Source organism: Daphnia pulex, chromosome 8 (genome assembly GCF_021134715.1).
Source record: "Daphnia pulex isolate KAP4 chromosome 8, ASM2113471v1".
Lineage (NCBI taxonomy): Eukaryota > Metazoa > Arthropoda > Branchiopoda > Diplostraca > Daphniidae > Daphnia > Daphnia pulex.
Window position 1 is genome coordinate 6,897,871 of NC_060024.1, and position 19,777 is coordinate 6,917,647.

The 19,777-nt window shown below is 42.3% G+C and overlaps 7 protein-coding genes across 7 annotated transcripts; 2 read left to right on the forward strand and 5 right to left on the reverse strand.

Moving 5' to 3' along the window:
• Positions 1-335: 335 nt before the first annotated feature.
• Positions 336-2,498, reverse strand: LOC124199649 (multiple inositol polyphosphate phosphatase 1-like). Its single transcript, XM_046595564.1, has 6 exons — positions 2,369-2,498; positions 2,109-2,287; positions 1,655-2,019; positions 1,436-1,561; positions 1,171-1,327; positions 336-1,079 (listed from the first exon to the last, which is right to left on the reverse strand). Exons 2-6 carry the CDS (start codon positions 2,275-2,277, stop codon positions 493-495), a joined length of 1,404 nt encoding a protein of 467 aa, XP_046451520.1. The 5' UTR covers positions 2,278-2,287; positions 2,369-2,498; the 3' UTR covers positions 336-492.
• Positions 2,499-3,808: 1,310 nt separating this feature from the next.
• LOC124200655 (probable 1,4-beta-D-glucan cellobiohydrolase B) lies at positions 3,809-5,124 on the reverse strand. Its single transcript, XM_046596923.1, has 3 exons — positions 4,891-5,124; positions 4,691-4,818; positions 3,809-4,616 (listed from the first exon to the last, which is right to left on the reverse strand). The coding sequence occupies exons 1-3, from the start codon at positions 5,074-5,076 to the stop codon at positions 3,878-3,880; spliced, it is 1,053 nt and encodes a 350-aa protein (XP_046452879.1). The 5' UTR covers positions 5,077-5,124; the 3' UTR covers positions 3,809-3,877.
• A 364-nt stretch (positions 5,125-5,488) lies between these two features.
• On the forward strand, positions 5,489-7,659 carry LOC124200654 (putative aldehyde dehydrogenase family 7 member A1 homolog). The gene is made up of 5 exons (XM_046596922.1): positions 5,489-5,782; positions 5,850-6,066; positions 6,131-6,348; positions 6,424-7,212; positions 7,287-7,659. Exons 1-5 carry the CDS (start codon positions 5,591-5,593, stop codon positions 7,497-7,499), a joined length of 1,629 nt encoding a protein of 542 aa, XP_046452878.1. The 5' UTR covers positions 5,489-5,590; the 3' UTR covers positions 7,500-7,659.
• Positions 7,660-10,268: 2,609 nt separating this feature from the next.
• On the reverse strand, positions 10,269-13,661 carry LOC124200653. The gene is made up of 10 exons (XM_046596921.1): positions 13,324-13,661; positions 13,117-13,252; positions 12,880-13,005; positions 12,645-12,816; positions 12,437-12,576; positions 12,208-12,356; positions 12,066-12,144; positions 11,932-12,003; positions 11,716-11,865; positions 10,269-11,653 (listed from the first exon to the last, which is right to left on the reverse strand). Exons 1-10 carry the CDS (start codon positions 13,441-13,443, stop codon positions 11,178-11,180), a joined length of 1,620 nt encoding a protein of 539 aa, XP_046452877.1. The 5' UTR covers positions 13,444-13,661; the 3' UTR covers positions 10,269-11,177.
• Positions 13,662-13,743: 82 nt separating this feature from the next.
• LOC124200652 lies at positions 13,744-16,536 on the reverse strand. Its single transcript, XM_046596920.1, has 7 exons — positions 16,225-16,536; positions 15,918-16,155; positions 15,699-15,847; positions 15,544-15,630; positions 15,350-15,478; positions 14,902-15,277; positions 13,744-14,830 (listed from the first exon to the last, which is right to left on the reverse strand). The coding sequence occupies exons 1-7, from the start codon at positions 16,354-16,356 to the stop codon at positions 13,962-13,964; spliced, it is 1,980 nt and encodes a 659-aa protein (XP_046452876.1). The 5' UTR covers positions 16,357-16,536; the 3' UTR covers positions 13,744-13,961.
• An 82-nt stretch (positions 16,537-16,618) lies between these two features.
• Positions 16,619-17,749, reverse strand: LOC124200657 (NADPH azoreductase-like). The gene is made up of 3 exons (XM_046596924.1): positions 17,504-17,749; positions 17,194-17,430; positions 16,619-17,127 (listed from the first exon to the last, which is right to left on the reverse strand). Exons 1-3 carry the CDS (start codon positions 17,622-17,624, stop codon positions 16,895-16,897), a joined length of 591 nt encoding a protein of 196 aa, XP_046452880.1. The 5' UTR covers positions 17,625-17,749; the 3' UTR covers positions 16,619-16,894.
• A 688-nt stretch (positions 17,750-18,437) lies between these two features.
• Positions 18,438-19,766, forward strand: LOC124200596 (RNA pseudouridylate synthase domain-containing protein 1-like; the record flags this gene model as incomplete). Its single annotated transcript, XM_046596867.1, has 4 exons — positions 18,438-18,476; positions 18,555-18,725; positions 18,793-19,036; positions 19,093-19,766. Coding segments are annotated over 4 exons (912 nt in total), but the record flags the coding sequence as incomplete, so codon positions are not given.
• Between the last annotated feature and the right edge of the window lie 11 nt (positions 19,767-19,777).

Here is a 19,777-nt window from a genome sequence, read left to right on the forward strand (position 1 = left end):
TGATTCAATTCAAAAGAGTTAAAGTTAATTGTTTTTTCTTAATTTGGAATTGACGTACGGACTTATATCTAGGTACTAATTAAAAGGAAATGATGGGGGGGGGGGATTTGAATATCTCTATCAAGGGTATATAGCAAATGGTCGTGATTTTTCGATGGCGTATGGGCGCGACAGCTGACGGGGAATTTGTTTGAGCGTGAATTCTATACCCAAGTCTTTCGATGGTTGTCTGCGATGGATGGCGGACGTGATAGCCAGCAGCGGTACTAGCAGCCAAAAATGTCTAGAACATAGAAGCGAGAATTCAATTCAATGACAAATATTTTTTATACTGATGCGGGGAATCACATTTATTAAGCTTTAGGCAGTTCAAACTGTATTATATAATATCTTTCGCTGTCGTATCACTTTAGTGACATGCATTTATTAATTATTCAATTGACATCGTTTTAGGTATATTAGGCCTATCTTGTTTATGATAGTTTTTGATCGTTAATAGGCTGGCGGGTTTTCGCAGATGGCGTCCAAGTCGCAGGTTTCGATGATGGGCTGGACGATGGCGGCGAACTCGGAGAAGAGGCAAGTGTCGCCGGCACAGCCGGGAATGTGCGTCAGCCGCTCGTTGACGTACAGCTGGACCTTGTAGGTGTTGAGTTCGCAGCGGAAGAGGACGAAGACCATGTTGACGCCGAAATTCTGCATTCGCGACGTGCTCCACTGCCGGCCCGACATGAAGGCGAAGTTGGAAGCCGTTGGGGCCATGGCGTCCTTGTAGAGTCCCCAACGGGCCAGCAATTTAGCCATGGCGCCCGAATGAGAAAAGTAGAAGATGCCGTACGGTTTGCTGGTGGCCCCCAACACGATGGAATTGAAGTAAGTGGCGACGTCGACGACCGGATTGCAGGCCTGCATCCAGTTGATGTCGTAACCGTAGCCGTCCTTGTAATAGTAGAGCAGGTCGTCGACGTACTCGAGGACCAACAGGTCTGAATTGGAGAAGGCGGCGCACCACGGCGACAGTTGGCCGTAATAGAGGGCCTTGTCGTAGCGACACATGGTGTAGGTCAAAGACACTTGATCTATGTGAGTAGATACCAAAAGAATTTTGAATTCATTAGTGAACTTTGAATTTTATTCGTAGGCCTACCGATTAGATCATTTTAATTTTACCGTAAGAGAGGGGGGTGCTGGTGGAGAAGCCGAGGCGCTTGGAAACGGCGGCCACCGTCTGGGCCACTTCGGGACCGTCGATGAATTTCTGCCACTCGACGCGAGATGCCGTGTTGTTGTCCACCTCGTCGTACCACTTGCTGCACACCTTGTAAAACTAGAAATAGACAAACATGAATCAAGTTGTGATATTATAGGCATATTAGGCCTACAAATTGTACAAATAAAGTTCATTTAATTATTATTATAGCTATTAATAGGCTACCCGGATGAGAGGGTCGTTTTCGATGGGAACCGGATAGACGATCGTGTCCTCTTCGTTATTACCCCAAACGCCTTTGGCGAAATGATGGCAGCTCTTCTCCGCCCGGCTGGCCGTCGTGAATCGAAACTGTCGGCAACAATCAAACAAACAATTGCAATTTAATAATTCAATTATTATACGCCATTATTATTACATAAAAAGGTTTAGCTTATTTATTACCGTGTAGTCGCCATCTTTGTAGGAGCGGTCGAGCAGGCCGGGCAAACGTTTCGTGTAGCGCTGGCCAATGTCGTGCATTTCCTCTTCGCCGGAGGGCGCCAATTTCTCCTCCAACTCGGGCGGGATGTCGATGGTCCAGTCGCGCAGGTTCTGCAGGTCCTCGGCGCACAATTCGCCCCTGCCGCTCACGTGATTCTGGATGACGGCGTCTCTCAGGATCGGCATCTGCTGGGTCAGGGCGTCCAGCTCCATTTCACGTCCCTCCTGCGGGGCGGCCCTGTAGTCCTCGCCTCCGGGCTCGGGATCGTTTCGCGGGTACCTCGTTCCGTGGCGCGAAAAGAGCCACATTTGAACGGCCTCGCAACCTTTGATTACATAAATGTTACAAATATATAATTAATTATAGGCCTAACCATAAAATATTAAATTGAATTTGAATTCATTTAATGTATACCTGGCAAAGTGATGAGATCAGTGTTTGTGTTTTTGACGAACTTGTAGGAGGTTTTGGTGGCGAAATAGAAATTGGGACTGGCGATGTCGGCGTAGCAGGAATTGACCTGGGCCGAGACTGAGACGACGGCCGACAGCAGAGCGACCAATGCCACTCTTAGAACCATCATTTTCAACTTTCTAATCAATTCAAAAGGGACAAAATGATTTAGATGATAGGTTAAAGAAGCCAGTAGGCCTTTGAGAAAATTTCAGACTTACTCTGAATGAATTTCCTGCTGTTGATGATCAGAGACGAAGCCAAAATTTGGAATGACCTGAAGACGATCGACAGTCGGGTGTCCTTATATAGGTATAGAACTATATACGTTTGTATAATATCGAGGCAATCGGGAAACTTCATTTATCTTAAACTCGAGCATTTGTGTTAACATATTTTGCCCTTGGGGCTGGCGTAGGCTATTGAGATTAAACGGGCGCAGTAAAAAGGATCTGCTGGCTTTGGTGATGTAATCCATCCCAAGGTGAAATGTGCCATCGGGTCCAACCCGTGCAATGTGGGGAGGGGGGTGATAACACGAAAAGGGGTATAGGTGAATGATGATGGTGCAACCAATAATCTAAATAACGTCGCCATCGTTTTGTAGATTTATATTATATTCTCATATCATTTCGATCAAACTCCAAAGTAGTATTAAATACGATAATAACGGGCTGGTGCTGAGATTATATAGGATGTGTGGCCGCCAATCACGTGCTGGATTGGTGGGCGATGTGCGTAATAACGCTCAGCCCACGCAGCATTCACGCGCACACCCCTCTCGTTTATAGACGAGCCAACAGTAAGCCTTAATGTTATTCGCCACCGACGACGAGCAAACAATTCGATTCAGATTTTTTGTTTCTTTTTTAATAGATCATCACGCGTGCGTACGTACGTGATTTGGACTTTATCTATTGAAGTATACATGTTCTTATCGGACAATCATCTGCTGGAGAGTCTATATAAATTGGCTGAATGAAATGACGCTATAATTCATTTTATTGTAGGCCTATTTCAGGCGATTTTTTAAAGGCGACAGAATGGCCTTTCTTAATTCAAGTAAGATTCAATTTTCTTTAACTAAATAGATCATCGAAAATGATGGGCGACCTTCTTGTTTTTTACACACAAATTTCTCTCCATCAAAACAAAATTTTGTTTTTTGTTATCGAGAAATTCCTGAGCCAAGGCCAAAGGTAACGAAAAAAAATTCAGGCAGGAATTGATATACTAAACAAATTGCATCAGAGTAAATTTATTTTTATTAATAACACCGGTGAGAACCGGACAGCAAAGTCTATTATACATGGCAATAATGTAATAGCCTACGTGGCCGCTTTAATATAAATGTACCTCGTCGTGTTATTTCTTATCTATACGACGTTTTGTGATAAGCCAAGACATTTATTATAGCCCGCAGGCTGTAAATGCACTCGTGTGGCTATTAACGACCAACAGAATAATACTAAAGCAGTATAGTTTAATTTATGTAATTCTTTGACAAATAGGCTATATGTCATCCCAGCAAAACGACTGACTGAGCAATATAAATTCCGCAAACAATCTGCTCAAAGCGTCGGTTAATATCGTTAATATTTAAAGAAGTTGCAAGAAAATTCCCCAATTCGTTTGATATCACATTTAATAAAATTCTAAAATGCATTTTGGATTATGTATATTTTGCTGGTAATTCTATTTTGTATAGCCATGTCTATAACGATATGCAATCAAACGGTGGAACCGATGGGTCCGATCTTGATGTTGCCGAATGTCGTGTAAGGATTGGGGTTCTGGTAGACCGGGCAGGGCCCATTAGGCTCGTTGTCCATCCAGGTCATGCTGTTGGGATCGCTGGGACTGCCCCACATGGACATGGACAAGACCATGCCCCTCCTCATGCCCTGCGACATGCCGTAAGAGACGCCGCCCTGGCTGTTGGACAGGCCGAAAGAGTTGCAGTATCCGTCCGACAGGCTGTTGAATCCGTTGAAGTACGGCTGCTGAATGGTGCGGCCGTTCTGGATGTAGAAGCGCTGCATCTCTTTGAGGTCGCCGTTGTCCGTTCCGTCGACGGTCACGAACCGGGTCACCACCGTGAACCGCTGGGTGCTGTCCACCTGGAAGGACGGGCCGCGGCCGTAAAAGTTCCTGTCGCCGCGGGCGTAGGTGTTGAAAGGGCAGCCGTACGGGTCGCACTGGCCGTTGAGGCACGGGTGGGTCGTGTAGACGTTGGCCAAACTGTTGGCCTCCCAAATGTCCAGCTCGTCGCAAGACGGGCGGCCGGGCTCGGCCGGCTGGGCGTCGCAATAGCCCGTGCCGTAAGTGGCGCCCGTGTAGCCGGAACTGCCCTGGCCGCCGTCGCTCTCCATCGAGATGAAATACAAGGCCGAATTCATGCCGCAGCCGCAGGCCGTCACATCCACTTCGAACGACAGCTCCTTGTTGAGCAGGTAGAACATGCGATACCTGTAATTATTATTTACCAGCACTCAGATTTAATTAGCGGAATTCATTCAATTGAGAAATGAATTGGACTCAACTGATTCGAATTCTGTCCGCTGGTGAGGAACGTTCTGGCCCCGTTGGACGGCCAGTTGGCCAATGTCATTTGATTGCCGTTACTGAACGTAATGCCCCATCCGCTTTCGTATTCACTCTGACTGGGATTCTGTAATTATTTCATATGAAATTAATCGCATCATCAAATCAGATTTAAATTTATTAGGTCATCAGCACTTACGGAGTAGCAGTTGTACGGGTCTGCGCAGCCGGTCCAGCGATAGTCGAGGACCACCCCGGTGTTTTCCACCTGGCAATTGCCAGGCCCGTAACACACCTGGATGCCCATGCTGGCCTGACGCGATTCAGGGGCTCCGTTGACGGCCAGCACCAGCAGGAGGCCGGCGAGGAAAATCAGTCGGTTCATGTTGTCAATTGCGTTTCGAATGTCTCAATAATCACCAGACATTTTTCGACTGTGGCTTTTATATCCAAACTGAAATTTGAACATTGCGCAGGATTGTATAAGCTTCGAGTTTGTTTAACGATTGTGATGGGTACACGTGCACCGAGTTTATTATTCAAACAGTCAAAGGACGTGGAACACCAACATCTTGCGATAAAATGTGAAACCATTATTCGAATAATGGAAATAAACTTGGAGATCCATTAAACTGTAAACACAGGTGTGCATACATTAAAGATTAATTATATCACTGGGAAATACGCCGAGTCAAAAGTCAATTTATGTATTTTTGAATTTTCGTTATTTACTTTTCCTACCCAGTCGCTGAGGGCCTCTATTGGCTATTGATTGAATCAATTCATGTAATAGTTTTGCCAATAGATGGCAGTGGAATTAAGCAGACGAAAACTACCGGTCTCCAAGGAACGGGGAAGAATTTACACGTTGAAAGAGATAACTGCAATTGAGATCTGAGATGTCCATAACTTTCAGATTGGCAAGGAACTTCAAGTCATTTGATAGACTCACTCGTTTCCATCTCTACAGAACAATGTCGAGCCAAGGTTTCTTAGTAGATCATCCCCGTTACGCCTTCCTCAAAGAAGATCTTGGCCTAGAGTCATTCAATCAAGGAGTTTACAATGGCAAATGGTTTGCCAATGGAATGGTAAGCTGTTAATAATGTTAAGCATTTCTGTCAACTCATTGCTTGACTTTTTTCGACTTTTTTCAAGGTGGTCCAATCAGTCTCACCAGCCACAGGTGAAGTCATCGCTGAAGTCTCTCAAGGCAACGTAGATGATTACGATGCATGTGTTGTAGAGGCCAGGAAGGCATGGAGCACTTGGGCTGATGTCCCCGCTCCCAAACGGGGAGAGATTGTCAGGCAGATTGGAGTTGCGCTAAGAGAAAAGCTGGAGCCTCTTGGCAAGCTTGTCTCGATGGAAATGGGTATTATCGCTTGTCTCTCAATTCCTGTTTGACAAATTATTAATTTGTTTTAATCATTTTGTAGGTAAAATTCTCCCCGAAGGTGTCGGAGAAGTTCAAGAGTATGTCGACATTTGCGATTACGCAGTCGGCCTCTCGCGAATGTTTGAGGGCAAAGTAATTCCATCAGAGAGACCCAATCACACCCTGCTGGAAATGTGGAATCCTTTGGGAACCATTGGCATCATTTCGGCCTTCAACTTTCCTGTGGCCGTTTACGGCTGGAACAACGCCCTCTCTATGGTCAGTACTCAAACAGAAAATCTATTAATTTATCTGACAGTTTGAATTTCAAATTTATTCTTTGATTTCATTCAGATTTGTGGCAATACGATGATCTGGAAAGGCGCCCCATCGACACCCTTGTGCAGCATCGCCACCACCAAGATTGTGGCCCAGGTGCTGGAAAAGAACAACCTTCCAGGTGCCATTTGCAGTCTCATCTGTGGTGGAGCTGATGTCGGCAGTGCCATGGCCAACGACCCCCGTCTACCACTCATCTCGTTCACTGGCAGCACCAAAGTTGGCAAGCAGGTGGCCGTGGCCGTCCAGAGCCGATTTGGCCGCAATTTGCTCGAACTGGGCGGCAACAACGCCATTCTGGTCGACGAGAGCGCCCCAATCGATCTAGTCATCCGGGCGTCCGTTTTCTCCTGCGCTGGAACCTCTGGCCAGCGCTGCACAACCACCCGTCGTCTCATTTTACACGACAAGGTCTACGACACGGTCCTGGCCGGTTTGGTCAAAGCCTACGAGCAGCTTTTGCCCAGAATGGGCGATCCCCTCGAGTCTGGCGTCCTGCTGGGCCCACTGCACAATCAGGCGGCCGTCGATTCGTTCACTGCCACCATTAAAGAAGCCGAGGCCCTGGGCGGCCATGTGGTTTTCGGCGGCAAAGTCATGACGGACCGTCCCGGCTTCTTTGTCCAGCCGACCATCATCACGGGATTGAAGCCGACGGCGTCTGTGGTCATGAGCGAATGTTTCGCTCCCATTCTCTACGTGCTCAAGTGCCAGGACATGGACGAGGCCATGGCCATCAACAACAGCGTCGACCAAGGTCTCTCGTCCAGTATGTTCACCCAGAACCTCGGTCAGATCTTCAAGGTACGTAGAAAAATGAAATGATCACAAAATTATTTATTGGAATATTCAAATTAATTGCATTTAAATTGGAATAGTGGCTGGGACCGAAAGGATCGGACTGCGGGATCGTCAACGTCAACATCGGAACGAGCGGAGCCGAGATTGGTGGCGCTTTTGGCGGTGAGAAACACACGGGAGGCGGCCGGGAGTCTGGATCGGATTCCTGGAAGCAGTACATGCGCCGAAGCACTTGCACAATCAATTACGGCAAAGATTTGCCACTCGCTCAAGGCATCAAATTCGAATGAAACAAGAAGAAGGAATTGTTGATTTGATTTGTTTATTTTTGAAATAATAATTTGGGTTCAGAATACTCTATTCAGTGCTTGATCAGATACAAATAACAAGATGGTATTACTAAAGTTGTCACGTAACGCGTTATAAAATACAGCTAATGTTAACATTTGGCGCAGATTTGTTTTACTTAGACTACAATTCGAAATGTTGAGTTCAAAACTGGTTGGTTGGGTAAATCATTTTGATATTTTGAGTTTGAAGCTCAAATTAAAACTCGGTGAACTTTTTCCAGTTTCTCTAAAGTTCCATTTCTTCTAGCAGGATATTTTTGTTTCGTTTGTTTGTTTTTTGTCTACTTAAGATTTGTTAGCGTCTGTCTCGAAGGGACCCCTACACCCAACCCACAGTTCCGACTCTCTTGTTCTGTTGACTCGGATCGAATTTCATTCGTAAAAGAATGTGAATCCGATTTCGTTTCCATCGGTTTCCCATTGTAGGCTCGAGGCTGGGCTCCAGAAAAATCTCAGCGCTGCCTCATTTGGCCACCACCGGCCAGGGAGAGCGGACGCGGCGTCCGTGACGTGTTCAATTCAATTTTGGACGTTGATTCAACATTTGCCTCATTTTGATTGGAATCTGTTTTTCACATAAAAATCAGGCAAATGCGACAACTCAAAATTGGACTGGCGAAATTCATTTTTTTTTTTTAGGGAGGAGAGTCGTGTGAAGATTTTTAGTTTCGTCGGGGGGGGGGGGAGCAGACGGTTCTTGAACAGAAGGAATTGAAAGGATATCATCTGTCAAGCGTAGTTAAAAAATTTCGTTCTGCTATCGGCCGCAGTGGTGCGCAGTGGCGTAAACTGCGCACGACTTTTAGACTAGTCTAAGTGAATTTTGGGTTGGAGTATCATCTATAATGGGCGTGACGACGGGGGCGTGACCAAAAAACAAACATTTTGACTGGGGCCTTTGGCGATTCTAACAAGTCGAAATGGGGTCGGGTGGGTTGAAAGAGGTTCTAGGTCAATTGGGATTAAAATTCCTATCGGGAAACTAAATAATAAAAACCTTCTTCGAAGAATCGTCTCCTGTGAATTTTTTCACCAATAACTTACACCAATGCTGACAATTTATTTTTAAAAAACTAATGAGAAGTTTTTGGGTTTTTCTCTCACTTTTTATCATGTGCATTTTATGATTACAAGTATAATTATAAAAGAGTGATCCAAATCTCTTTTTTTTTAATTGTATCTCAGTCTCGGCTTTGCGATGTATTTTGAAATTCAACAATGTGTAATATGAACAAAAACATATTTCTGAAGGGCTGGCTAGTGATGGCTACCATGGAAGATTAATTTCAAAACTATCTTGTTTTATTAGTGGATTTTGAACCCACTGTCCAAGTCCAGTGATCGTAAATGACGACTGGAGCATTTTTTTTTTGCAATTTCAAACGCTTGCGCTTTTGCGTTTCTGACGTTGCCATTTCTGACGTGCTTTTGTACTAGAGACTTGTACTCGAGACGAATTGAAGCGAATGCCATGAAACGGTAGAAAAATAACTGCCCATTCGAGCATTTGACAAATGCGCGGTTGCGACGTTGAAGATGAATCAAAAACAAAAGAAGATTTCATTTCAACGATTTCATGTTTACCACATCCCTAGATCCAAATGGATACTGTTCTTGCTGGGGGAAATAAGAATAATCATATTTATAGATTAATTAAACCTTCTCTTGATTCCATTTGAGTTCGAAAAGCTCCTCTTCCTTGTCGAGTGGGGTGGAGATCTTCGAGAAACTGTGAGGCCAGTGACTCAATTAGCGTGACAATAATAAGAGCACCTCCACAAGGGGTGGAGCTTAAGTCTGAATGAAACAAAACAACTAAATCGGAGAAAAATCGGGGAATATTGGGAAATATTGGGAAACATACGGGGGAAATCGAAGAAATTTTGACCTTTGGTTCAGTGTCGAATGTCGATGGAAAATCGGGGAAAATGGGGAAATTTCTTTAGATAGAAACAAGAAAACACAAATAAAAACTTAGGTATAAAGACGCTCACACAGGCTTGGAGGTACAAATCCACCCTCGCGACTCGCGAGGACGGAACTCTTCCAACGTTAAAAACTGCCAGCTCGCCAACGGTTGTTGCATTAGCCAGTTAAAACGAAGACGATCATTCAAAGAAAGATGAACATCGTCCGGGATATAAAAATACCTCAGAGCGAGTTCAAGCGCATTTTTTTTGCAAGGCTCCATTTCGACAAATAAATAAAAAGAGATCGACAAATCCAAATATTGCAAAATGACATCAATACTTGTTTAACCAAAATTTAAAAGGCAAAAATTACAGATATATCAGACTTAAAAAAAGAGAAAACTTATGAGAAATAACATATTGATTTAATAAGAAAAAATTTGGTTTAATTAATTAAGAATTCTATTTAAATCGGAGAAAAATCGGGGAATATTGGGGAAAATTTGAAAATATAGGGGGGAAATCGAAGAAATTTTTACCTTGGTTCAGTGTCGAATGTCGTTGGAAAATCAGGGAAAATGGGGAATTTCTTCAGATAGAAATGGGGAAATTTGGGGAAATATAAGGTTCACTTGAAAAAAGAGTCGTAAAGCCTTTGTTTAATAGTAGGCTGCACCATACTATTGTAAAGGTTCGTCTCTTATTCGAATAAAGAAAATACTAGAATCTCACAAAGAACAAGAGAACTCGCATGAGGCGATTTCTCACAATCCCGTGTATTGGTGCTTACCAAAAAATGATATCAAAACATGAAGAAGTCATCTATTCGTTGGATGTAATAATAATTGCTATTATTCATTTACCCAAAGAAAACAAAGACTGCCATGCCATTCAAATGAAAGGTCAACTAAAAACGAATATCCACTCTCAGTTGGAAAGAGCTCACTTACCATTCGGCACAATTACACCAACCGGAGCCTCACGGGAGAACCTCCCCCCAGGATATAATGCCGGACCAGCATATATGTGGGTCTGCTCCCCCTAGCATGTAGAGGTTCAGGTCCGCTCACGAGCGTGTTACGAGATATTCGTCATTCAGTGGGAGTAGGTTGATCCTTACTTCATCTGCTATCCTATTCCGGTCCCATGCCATTTCGTCCTGTCCTACTACTGTGTGATGTAATAGAAATGGCGGCGGTCGTTTATATACAATTGTTTTAACTTTAGAAAGGACGATGGCGTTTCAGAGTCTCTTTAATCGCATTTTTGCTTAGTGTATTTGAGTTTGGTGCAGCTTTCCCGGCCTGCATTCCATCGTAAATGATTAGCGATTTAAAGTTCATTTAACTAAATTCAGTTGATAGAATTTCTAAATTTGAAAAAAAAAGAAAATAAAAATGCCTTGTTGAAAGTGCGTTATACACTACACGGGAACTCCTAGCGGCTATTGGCGGCAACTTTTAAAAGAAAACAACATCAAAATCAAAAATAATAGGACACGTTGGGTTAAATTACTAAATGATTTATTTTCTAAAATTGAACAATTCATATAAATATTAATTAATAAAATGAGGCTGTCGAGAGGGATGAAACCGGAAATGAGAACTGGGTTGGGATAAACAAGATCCGCTTTGAATAATAGGAAGTGCTCAGTTAAGGAAAAGGTTGACCTGATGACTATAATTGATTTAATTGAGAATAGAAAAATCTAGATGGAAAGATCTTCGTCTAGAATGAAACCAGTGAAATGGGTGTAGTGCCACTCGTTGTCGTACAGAGACACGCCCGATCCAATGAAGATAATCTGCAACCAAATTCGGTCGCCTTCGTTCAACCCAAATGTCGACTGGAGAGTCAATTGACTTTTCTGGAAGTTGACGCTGTTGGCCTCGTCCACGAAGCTCCTGCCGACCTGTCGGCCGTTCAAGAAGAAACCGACGCCCAGGCGGAGGAGTGATGACGAACTTTGCGGGAAATTGGCCATTCCGGTGAAAGAGAAGAAATAAGTTCCCGATTTGGGAGCTGTGAATATTCCCGTTTTCAAATCCATGGCATTTCCCGCGTTGACTAGCGCCAAATGGAACGGAATGGGTCCGACATCCGACGATAGCGAATAGTTCCTCGTCACGTAGAAATAAGTTGGCGCTGATTTGACGTCGGCGGTACCGATCCACGTCTCCAAATCTATAGATGAATTGATTTCATTAGTAATTAAATTGATAATTAAAATTCAAATTGAATTTTACTTTTCCCGTTGAGGGAGAAATCGCAGTAAATCGTTTCCATTTTCTTTGAGCGTTTGACCAGAAACACTCCGTTCAAAGTGTTTCCCATCCGCTGGAGATCCTCACACGACGTTGGAATGCGCCCAATGTCGACCGGTTTTCTAGTCGCCTCTAATGAATTCAAATAGATTTTTACTATAAAATGTCGGTGACGGATGAATGGAATTGAATCCTTACCCAAAATTCCATTTAATTTGCTTTTTAAATCTTCAACGATGGATGTCGTCTCCTCCAGTTGCTTTTTAAGTTCTGTAAATCGAAATAATTTGGGACTGATTAGGTTGGTAATTAAGGGATAACATTTAATGTACCTTTGAATTCCTGGTCAGAATTGTCATGATAATTCTCGGAATTCCCCCCGTTTGAACGTTCGTTTTTCCCGTAGAGGTGCTGCCGATGATGGCAAAGGAAAATGAAATTTAAATGATCAAATGTCTCGAGTGAAAAATGTACCTGGATGGCTGAAATGTCGTCCTCGCTCAATTTGAAATGAGGGTCGTAATTCTTGTCGGTAAAATACATGACAGAAGAAGGGACGGTGGAGTGAAACAGTCCCAGTGAGTGGCCGATTTCGTGAACGGCCACGTGAAGCAAATTGGTACCTAATTTAAGGCGCCAATTTTAATCAAATTAAATCCCCAATATTATATGAGAGCAATATCATTTGGTACTAATGGTTGACCTATCGGCGAATCGATGGTCCACTTGACGGACTCGTGGAAATGAGCCTCGCCTCCATGAAGAGGTGAGAACGCGTGAGCCAAAACGTGATTGCCCAGGTCGCTTTCGCGGTAAGAACAACCGTGCTCCTTCTGTACGAAACTTCAGCACCCAACATAATGGAATTGAATCAAGTCTGATGTTATAGTGCTATACAGCCCAATGCATACCGGATGACGATGTCGGCTTGGCCCGTCGTGACTTGTGTAAAAGTCAAAACACTGGCATTCTCCCACAACTTGAAAGCTCTGGCAATTTCGTGATCCACCTCGCTGTGGCTCAGTTTGGACGTGTAAACTTTGACGTCATAAGTCAGGTGCTTTTTTGTCCAACGGTTTCTATCTGAATTACATTTCGTACTTTTTAAAACTTGGATTATACGCAGTCAATTTGAAATGGATATACCTTCAACAGAAAAACGCTTCCGGCGAGTGAGAGGAGGAGTCGCGGTGAATGGTGCGTGATACTCCCGGTCGGGAACGCCACAACGGGGTTTGTTCATCCATTCCAACGTCTTTTCATCCAAAATACCTGCGTATAATTAAAGAATGAGACAAATTCAGAAATAAGGTTTTGATAATATTTTCAATTTCGGACAGATTGGTTGATGGAATCATTTAAAAATGATAAGGTGCTGCTTACCTGTTGGTTCCAGTCCGGCCAACGATTGAAATTCGGCGATGGCGTGACGATAAGCCTCTTTTGAAACGAGAAACAGCGCGTTCGATGAATTGTTTTTCAACGCCGGATCGAGGTAGCCGTAATTCGCTAGGTACATCTACATGCAAATTCGTAAAAAAAAAAAAAAATTAAAATTAATCAGAATAACTAATTGATTTGATATAATACCGTGGCTTGTAAATCATTAGAGATGAGTCGATTATCGGCATTGACCAGTGTCACCAATAAAAGCACTTTAAAAAGTCTCAACATTTTAAAATTGAAATTTAACAAAAAACCTACGACCATCTGACGGGGGGTGATGCTGCCTGTGTGAAACCAAATCTGCGACTGGAAATGTTCACGGGTGCGGCTCGTCTATTTAGAGGGGATGAACAACAGCAGCAGCAGTCCCTTCGAATGGCAGTTTTCCAGTAGTCAAGTCGGTCAAATGGACGGGAAGAACTGATTGAACGGTCCTGAAAAAAGATTTCTGCAAATAAAAGATTAAAATGCCCTTGACAATTTCCTTTTCTTCCAACCAGACATCAATAAAAACAAGTGGCAAAATTAAAATTAGAAAAATTGCGAAAGCACACGACACCAATATTTACAGACATTTCTCAATCTTTTATTTTTTTAAACATCGAAATACAAAAGGCACTCTCCATATTAAAGGGGTGGGGAAACATTCACTGCGACGAGATCAATCGCCGCGAGTGAAAATGCAGGAACAAGACAAAATGAACAAAATTGCCAAAAGTTAATGAGCAAATCAAAATTATTCCATTTTATAATTAAAGGTCAGGTTCAAATTTTTGTTGTTGTTACACGTCACGGGAGATGAGCCTCACGCAGGAGCGGGTAACTCTTGGTGAAACGGGCGTGTCGCTTTCCATGGCGGCCATTGAATTTTCTTTGCGTTGCTCACGCATCACCTTGTAGAAAATTTTTTCTTGCACTGAACGTCTCCTCCGCTTTTTGCTCTTCCGGTTTTTCTTGACACAGTCCGGCATGACGGGACAAGGCAGTGGTGGAGGGGTGGGTGGAGGTGATCCGTCCGAGGTGGTTGTCAATCCATCCACCTGGCGGAGGACTTCCAAGTAAGCCAAGCCGCGGAAATCGGCCACCGTCGACTTGCACATCTCCAGTGGAGACACGTCCGTCTGGTTGGTCAGCGAGACGAATTTCGATGTGAAGGACAGCGAAAAAGGTCTGAAATGATCGCACACCAACAGCGGAGTCGTGTGGTACATTTGAATGTGCTTTGCAATGTCCTTTGCGGCGACCGACATTTGGCAGACGGATGACGGAATGCCGTCCGTTCCGAGGTGATGGCAAGTGATGGCAAATTCGGGTGAGAGGCCAAAGCTGGACAGGTAAGACTGGACAAACTCGGCGATGGTCATCCGGAAGAAATTACTCAACTTGCGGTCGTCTTTCGGCGGTTTATCTTCATGGATGACTCTCAGCAATTCTTTAATCCACAGCCGAGCAATGTCTAAACAGAATAGCGAAGGATTATTGGAATCGATGGGAGTTTCCCCGTACTCGCAGACGGAATTCTGGAACAACTGGGTGTAATGAACGTCCAACATATCGATGAGCCAAGTCTTTCGGATTCGTTCAATCATCGTTTTAGGGCCAATCTGATGAAAAAAAGTGCTGCTGGGGATTGCAGGCATCTTATTACTCTCTAGAAATGTTAAAACAAAAAAAGGTTCTTGAAAATTTGAATGTCGATGGAAATGAAATGACAATTTTTACCGTCAAATCCAAATGATTTTGTGATGGCTTCAATTTCGTCAGGGAACATGAAAGGGTGGCGAAGGATTTGACGTAACTCCAACATGGTCACCACCTGAGACAGGGACAGCGTGGAAGGCAGGTGGATCTTCTTGACCACTTCCGTTCCCTCCAGACTCTCGGGGCTGATTGGAACTGCGGGTGAGTTTCTTTTGTAGACTCGCTTGGTGGCCATGATGAAGAAGTTATCCTCTTCGATTACACCGACAACATGGCGATCTCGCAAGCTGCCTAGCAGGTAACTCGTGTAGTAAAATGGCATGAGCCCTGGCTCCTCGTATGCAGAGTAAAAAGTGGTTTTGCCATCAATTTCGTCAACTGCGTTGAAATTGGTAGCCTGCCAACAGGGATACAATTTTGAAATGAAGAAGATGAGTGCCAACAAAAATTGGAGTGAATTAAAACTCACATCTTCGGTGGCTTTGGGTTGGCAGTACGAATGGGAATGGAAAGATCCCAGTTCACCGTAGACTACTTTGACTGATCCCATGGGCTGAATTTTTTGGGTTATCCTCTCCAAACTCTTGTTACTGATTGGCTAATAAGAGGAACAAAATAAACAAATTTGTTTTAATTCTTTAAGATGAGATAATAAACTGTTACCAATGCTGTTTCATGGTAGAAACTTGTTGTCAGTGGTTCTCGCAGCAGATATACAACCTGATTGCTTTCATTTGGCATTGAAACAACCTAATTGAAAAGTGAATTTTGAAATTAAAAAGCTTTCAGTATTATTTGAATCCAGTAAACTAATATACATTTTTTTGCTGCTGTAATGTAGACATCAACATATCCTGAGATTTTGTTACCAGCTCTTGATAACGCTCACTAACCATGTGAACAAAATAATCTGGAAATGTCACCAGACTTGCATTGGCAGTGCTAAAAAGATTCAAGTGTCTATGATCTGCAAATATGACAATAGAACAAGTTAAATGGGATAATCAACAACAAAAATTGCAATACAAAATACTGACATGGTTTGCTGTCCAACAGTGTGAAATCTGAAATAACTGGTTCTCTCGAAACAGGATCAAATAGGAAATTTTTTCGGGTGACGAAATGCCCAGCGTAAGCAATTATTTCGTCAGCATTCACCAAGTCAAAAATGATGCAAGCTAAACTGGTTTCATCGATAGTTGCCACAACTGCAGCATAACTGAAAAACTGTTGGGTTGGTATGAGTGCAGTTTGCCTGATCTTCAGCGCATAAGGCTATAACAATACAAAAAATAGTAAAACAGTTAAATGCCAGTTTTTTTTATCAAAGAAATCCCTTCATACCGCGATTTTACGAAGAGAAGAATGCCCCAAATTCAACTCTTCAAAGGAAATCACAGAAGGCCGACCTCGTAAACGATATTCTAAAAAGTTTGAAGGATTGTCTTCGATCACAATGACTGGGGCATTTGCCATTATTTTCAGCTCAAAGAAAAAAAAAACTAGAAATTCACTGATCGTGAAAATAATCCATCAAACGTAAAATAAACAAGCACGCCCGGCTTTCAAACTCGTCAACCATATGATACGATTTCCAAATCCAAAAAGGCAATTTCGACGCGAAGGTTACATTTGCATAGCTGCCAAGTTGCAGTTTAAATAAACTAGTGAATAAATTTTATCAAAATAATGTCAGAATTAATTTTACTACTTCAAGTAATTGTTTTATTTTAGTAGATTTATTTTTAAATATTTGATTGAAAAATTAATTATGTAGTTGAAAAGTAAAATTATTTTTAGGGATGAATTGCCATGGCAACACCGAGGGTAAATAACGAGCACCAAATGACGAGCACGAAAACAAAAACAATGCATTTAATGACAAGAGATACATTTAGCATGGTGCATTTAGTGTATTGGGCTCAGATTAAGGAATGAATTTGTAAAAAATTTTGTTGTTACTGGAGATTGAAAATTGCGACTGACGTAGTTTATGGACGGATTAACTTAAATCTTATTTAGGAATTTCTGATGCGGCTTTTTGATTCTTCAAGGCATCGGCGTACCAAGATAATTCAGTGGCTAGTCTCTGAACATTGTCTTGGAAACGTGTATCGTTTGGCTGACCATCCTCTTCGAACTTTTTATGAACTGTTGGCAATGAAACGCGAACTGGCAGAGCAATCATTCCAAGTTCACTCAAGAAAGGCTGGACAATGGTGGCTGCTCGGACTCCTCCATAGTCACCTGCATATAAAAAGAAAAGAGTTTTAATTTTCAGGTTCAATTAGATAGGAAATTGCTTCATCTTACCCATGGAATAGGTGATAATGCTGCAAGGTCTGTGGTGATAAGAACTTGGTGGAAAGTGATCCATCATGTTGCCTAGAGCTGGCGGGATGCCACAATTGTATTCAGATAGGACAACAACAAAGCCATCTGCTGCTGCTATTTCTTCATTAGCTTCGGTTAGCCACTTTGGAGCAGCACTTTTGTCTTTCATGAAATGCAGAGGTTGTCTAAGCACTTGAAAGTCCATTTCAAGGGGATCTACATAAAATTAATAGTAATATTGTTAATTAATTTCTACAAGAAATTGAGATTTTAAAAAGAAAATATTTACCAAATATTTTAGCCGACAATCCAGTCTTTTCCAACACACTTTGGACATAACGAGCTACCTTTTCGCCTTGACGGCCTTCGCGAGTTGAACCGAGGAAAACAATGATTTTTTTGGTTGCCATGGCGACGATAAGAATAAGCGACTGGCCTTCACGAAGCGAGGATGTCGTTTGATGGGGACTTTACGTGAGCTTTCCATATTTATACCTTTGGGATATTACATTCACCACTCACGAAAATGCTTGTCATCACTATCAGACCTGCAGGCCATACTATTACATAACTGAAGGTCATTTTACAATGGTTACGCAACCCATGTTGTGTACAACGGAAGTGTGCGAAAATTTTAACATGGGAAATATGCCAAAGAATCTATGAAGTTAAATGTTCATTTAAATCGAGAATTCGATTATCTATTTGCCCTTTATTTTTCAAATAAATTTAATGCTAGTTAATTCTCGTTTGATTTTGCTGAAACCGGAACTAAACATCGGTTCTTGACTCACCGTGACTCGGCATGACTCGGAACTATGTCCACTTCGTAAATGCACTTGTAAGACTTTTACGCTTTCTCTGATAATAAATGCAGGAAGGGCGTCAAACCGTATTAAACTGTCCTATCATGTTTTTTTTTTAACATTTCCCCTTAATGATACCGTTGTGTAAAAGTTTAAACTAAAATATATGATGCCTATCTCGCCCATCTAGCTTCTTCCCGTTTAAATGAATAGCATTAATAGTTTTTTTTAAACACTGAAATACTTAATAGGTTTCAGGGACTCATTGGAGTGGGAAATTTTAAAAATAAAAAATAATTTATGGGAAGGGGAACCTAACGTAACGTGTAGGGTGTAGGAAAGGGCATGGGAATTGGAACGGGTGACGTAATTTGAGTAGAGAGAGGGGGAGCTAAAAACTGGCAACATTGATTTTGTTTACTGTTGGGTACGTCGTCTGCATACCAAATCAAACGTGTAATTTTCTAATCAAAATTCAAAAAGGGCATGTACCCACCATGGACACAAATTTGCATAATACATTCTTGGTTACAGAAATTAAAGTTGCGGATCAGCGTGACAATTTCTGCCTACTTTCGTTATTTTACTGGATCAGACAAGGTGACAAGGTCGGGTGACATAAAAGTCCTTCATCAAAGCTCCGATTTCCTTGTGGTTGACAAATGCTATGATGTTTTGATAAATTCAGATGATCCTGGCGTCAAGGTAACTATGATTCTAGAATAGCGAGATGAAGCAGTTAGTTATAAATTTTACTCTTTTGAGATCATAGATAACTGTTGAACATCAAATTCGTAAAATCTTCCCCCATTTTGTAAATGACAAATTGGCCCATGGATTCCACTTTGTGCACCGTTTGGACTACTCTACGAGTGGAGTTTTGTGTCTAGCCACCAATAAGAAAGCAGCCAACCTTGGCAGCACTGCCTTTTCTGCCAGAAAGACTAGGAAATATTACCTGGCATTGCTTCGTGGACATGTTTCTCACGAGCTGATTGATATCTCTCTCCCGATTGGTAAATCATGCATTCAATCAAAGTTTAATTTTGGCAGTACAACAAGTTTATCATAGGTGCTGATTCCAGACCAGGCCATTCACATAAAATGTGCAGCTCTGACAAACAATTTTGCCAATATCCAAAGGCAGCTTTCACCCGACTCTTAGTTCTCCAGAAAGGATTCTACGACGGATTTCCCGTAACGAAAGTCATGATGAAGCCAGTGACGGGCAGGAGACATCAATTGAGAATCCATTGCTCTTCACTAGGACACACGATCGTTGGTGACTTCACTTACAGCAATGGAAAAGACATTCGGCCTTACAGAATGTTCCTTCATTCTCACCGCCTCATATTGCCGACAGCTATTGAAACTATTGACGTTTGTGGTGGTGATCCTTTTCTTAGCGATGATCCTGTAAATAACAAATGGCTACCAGTAGTCACAGTAAACACCATCGGACCAGACACTTATCAAAAACTTGATAATGCTCAATTTCCAAATCTTTTTGTGGACCGTTTGGATTGTTAAGTATGATTTCTTGATTTGCCACGTTTGACTTCTGAATTGATTGGCTATGTATCCCTAACATATTTCTCTGTTATATTGTGATCTATATCTCAATCTAAAATGTTGATCACCGTGACGACCGAGTGCTAGACATTTCCGAGTTTAAATTGTTTGATAAATATTAAATGTTATCTTTTTTGGGGGGTTTTGTAGATAAAATAACTTAGATTTCGAGTGTAAAATTTAGT

What these genes read in the sequence shown, in the direction of transcription:
- LOC124199649 (XM_046595564.1), bottom strand. Translation starts at nt 2,277, where the DNA reads ATGATGGTTCTAAGAGTGGCATTGGTCGCTCTGCTGTCGGCCGTCGTC. An exon ending in TGATCTCATCACTTTGCCAG is followed by an intron (nt 2,020 to 2,108) that starts GTATACATTAAA and finishes ATGTAATCAAAG; the next exon opens with GTTGCGAGGCCGTTCAAATG. An exon ending in AAAACGACCCTCTCATCCGG is followed by an intron (nt 1,328 to 1,435) that starts GTAGCCTATTAA and finishes GTCTATTTCTAG; the next exon opens with TTTTACAAGGTGTGCAGCAA.
- LOC124200655 (XM_046596923.1), bottom strand. Translation starts at nt 5,076, where the DNA reads ATGAACCGACTGATTTTCCTCGCCGGCCTCCTGCTGGTGCTGGCCGTC. An exon ending in ACCCGTACAACTGCTACTCC is followed by an intron (nt 4,819 to 4,890) that starts GTAAGTGCTGAT and finishes AAATAATTACAG; the next exon opens with AATCCCAGTCAGAGTGAATA. An exon ending in AGCGGACAGAATTCGAATCA is followed by an intron (nt 4,617 to 4,690) that starts GTTGAGTCCAAT and finishes TAATAATTACAG; the next exon opens with GTATCGCATGTTCTACCTGC.
- LOC124200654 (XM_046596922.1), top strand. Translation starts at nt 5,591, where the DNA reads ATGTCCATAACTTTCAGATTGGCAAGGAACTTCAAGTCATTTGATAGA. An exon ending in GCTTGTCTCGATGGAAATGG is followed by an intron (nt 6,067 to 6,130) that starts GTATTATCGCTT and finishes ATCATTTTGTAG; the next exon opens with GTAAAATTCTCCCCGAAGGT. An exon ending in GGAACAACGCCCTCTCTATG is followed by an intron (nt 6,349 to 6,423) that starts GTCAGTACTCAA and finishes GATTTCATTCAG; the next exon opens with ATTTGTGGCAATACGATGAT.
- LOC124200653 (XM_046596921.1), bottom strand. Translation starts at nt 13,443, where the DNA reads ATGGTCGTAGGTTTTTTGTTAAATTTCAATTTTAAAATGTTGAGACTT. An exon ending in GAAGCGTTTTTCTGTTGAAG is followed by an intron (nt 12,817 to 12,879) that starts GTATATCCATTT and finishes AATGTAATTCAG; the next exon opens with ATAGAAACCGTTGGACAAAA. An exon ending in ACGACATTTCAGCCATCCAG is followed by an intron (nt 12,145 to 12,207) that starts GTACATTTTTCA and finishes CATCATCGGCAG; the next exon opens with CACCTCTACGGGAAAAACGA.
- LOC124200652 (XM_046596920.1), bottom strand. Translation starts at nt 16,356, where the DNA reads ATGGCAAATGCCCCAGTCATTGTGATCGAAGACAATCCTTCAAACTTT. An exon ending in ACTGTTGGACAGCAAACCAT is followed by an intron (nt 15,848 to 15,917) that starts GTCAGTATTTTG and finishes TCATATTTGCAG; the next exon opens with ATCATAGACACTTGAATCTT. An exon ending in AAAATCATTTGGATTTGACG is followed by an intron (nt 14,831 to 14,901) that starts GTAAAAATTGTC and finishes TAACATTTCTAG; the next exon opens with AGAGTAATAAGATGCCTGCA.
- LOC124200657 (XM_046596924.1), bottom strand. Translation starts at nt 17,624, where the DNA reads ATGGCAACCAAAAAAATCATTGTTTTCCTCGGTTCAACTCGCGAAGGC. An exon ending in ATTGTCGGCTAAAATATTTG is followed by an intron (nt 17,431 to 17,503) that starts GTAAATATTTTC and finishes AATTTTATGTAG; the next exon opens with ATCCCCTTGAAATGGACTTT. An exon ending in CATTATCACCTATTCCATGG is followed by an intron (nt 17,128 to 17,193) that starts GTAAGATGAAGC and finishes TTTTATATGCAG; the next exon opens with GTGACTATGGAGGAGTCCGA.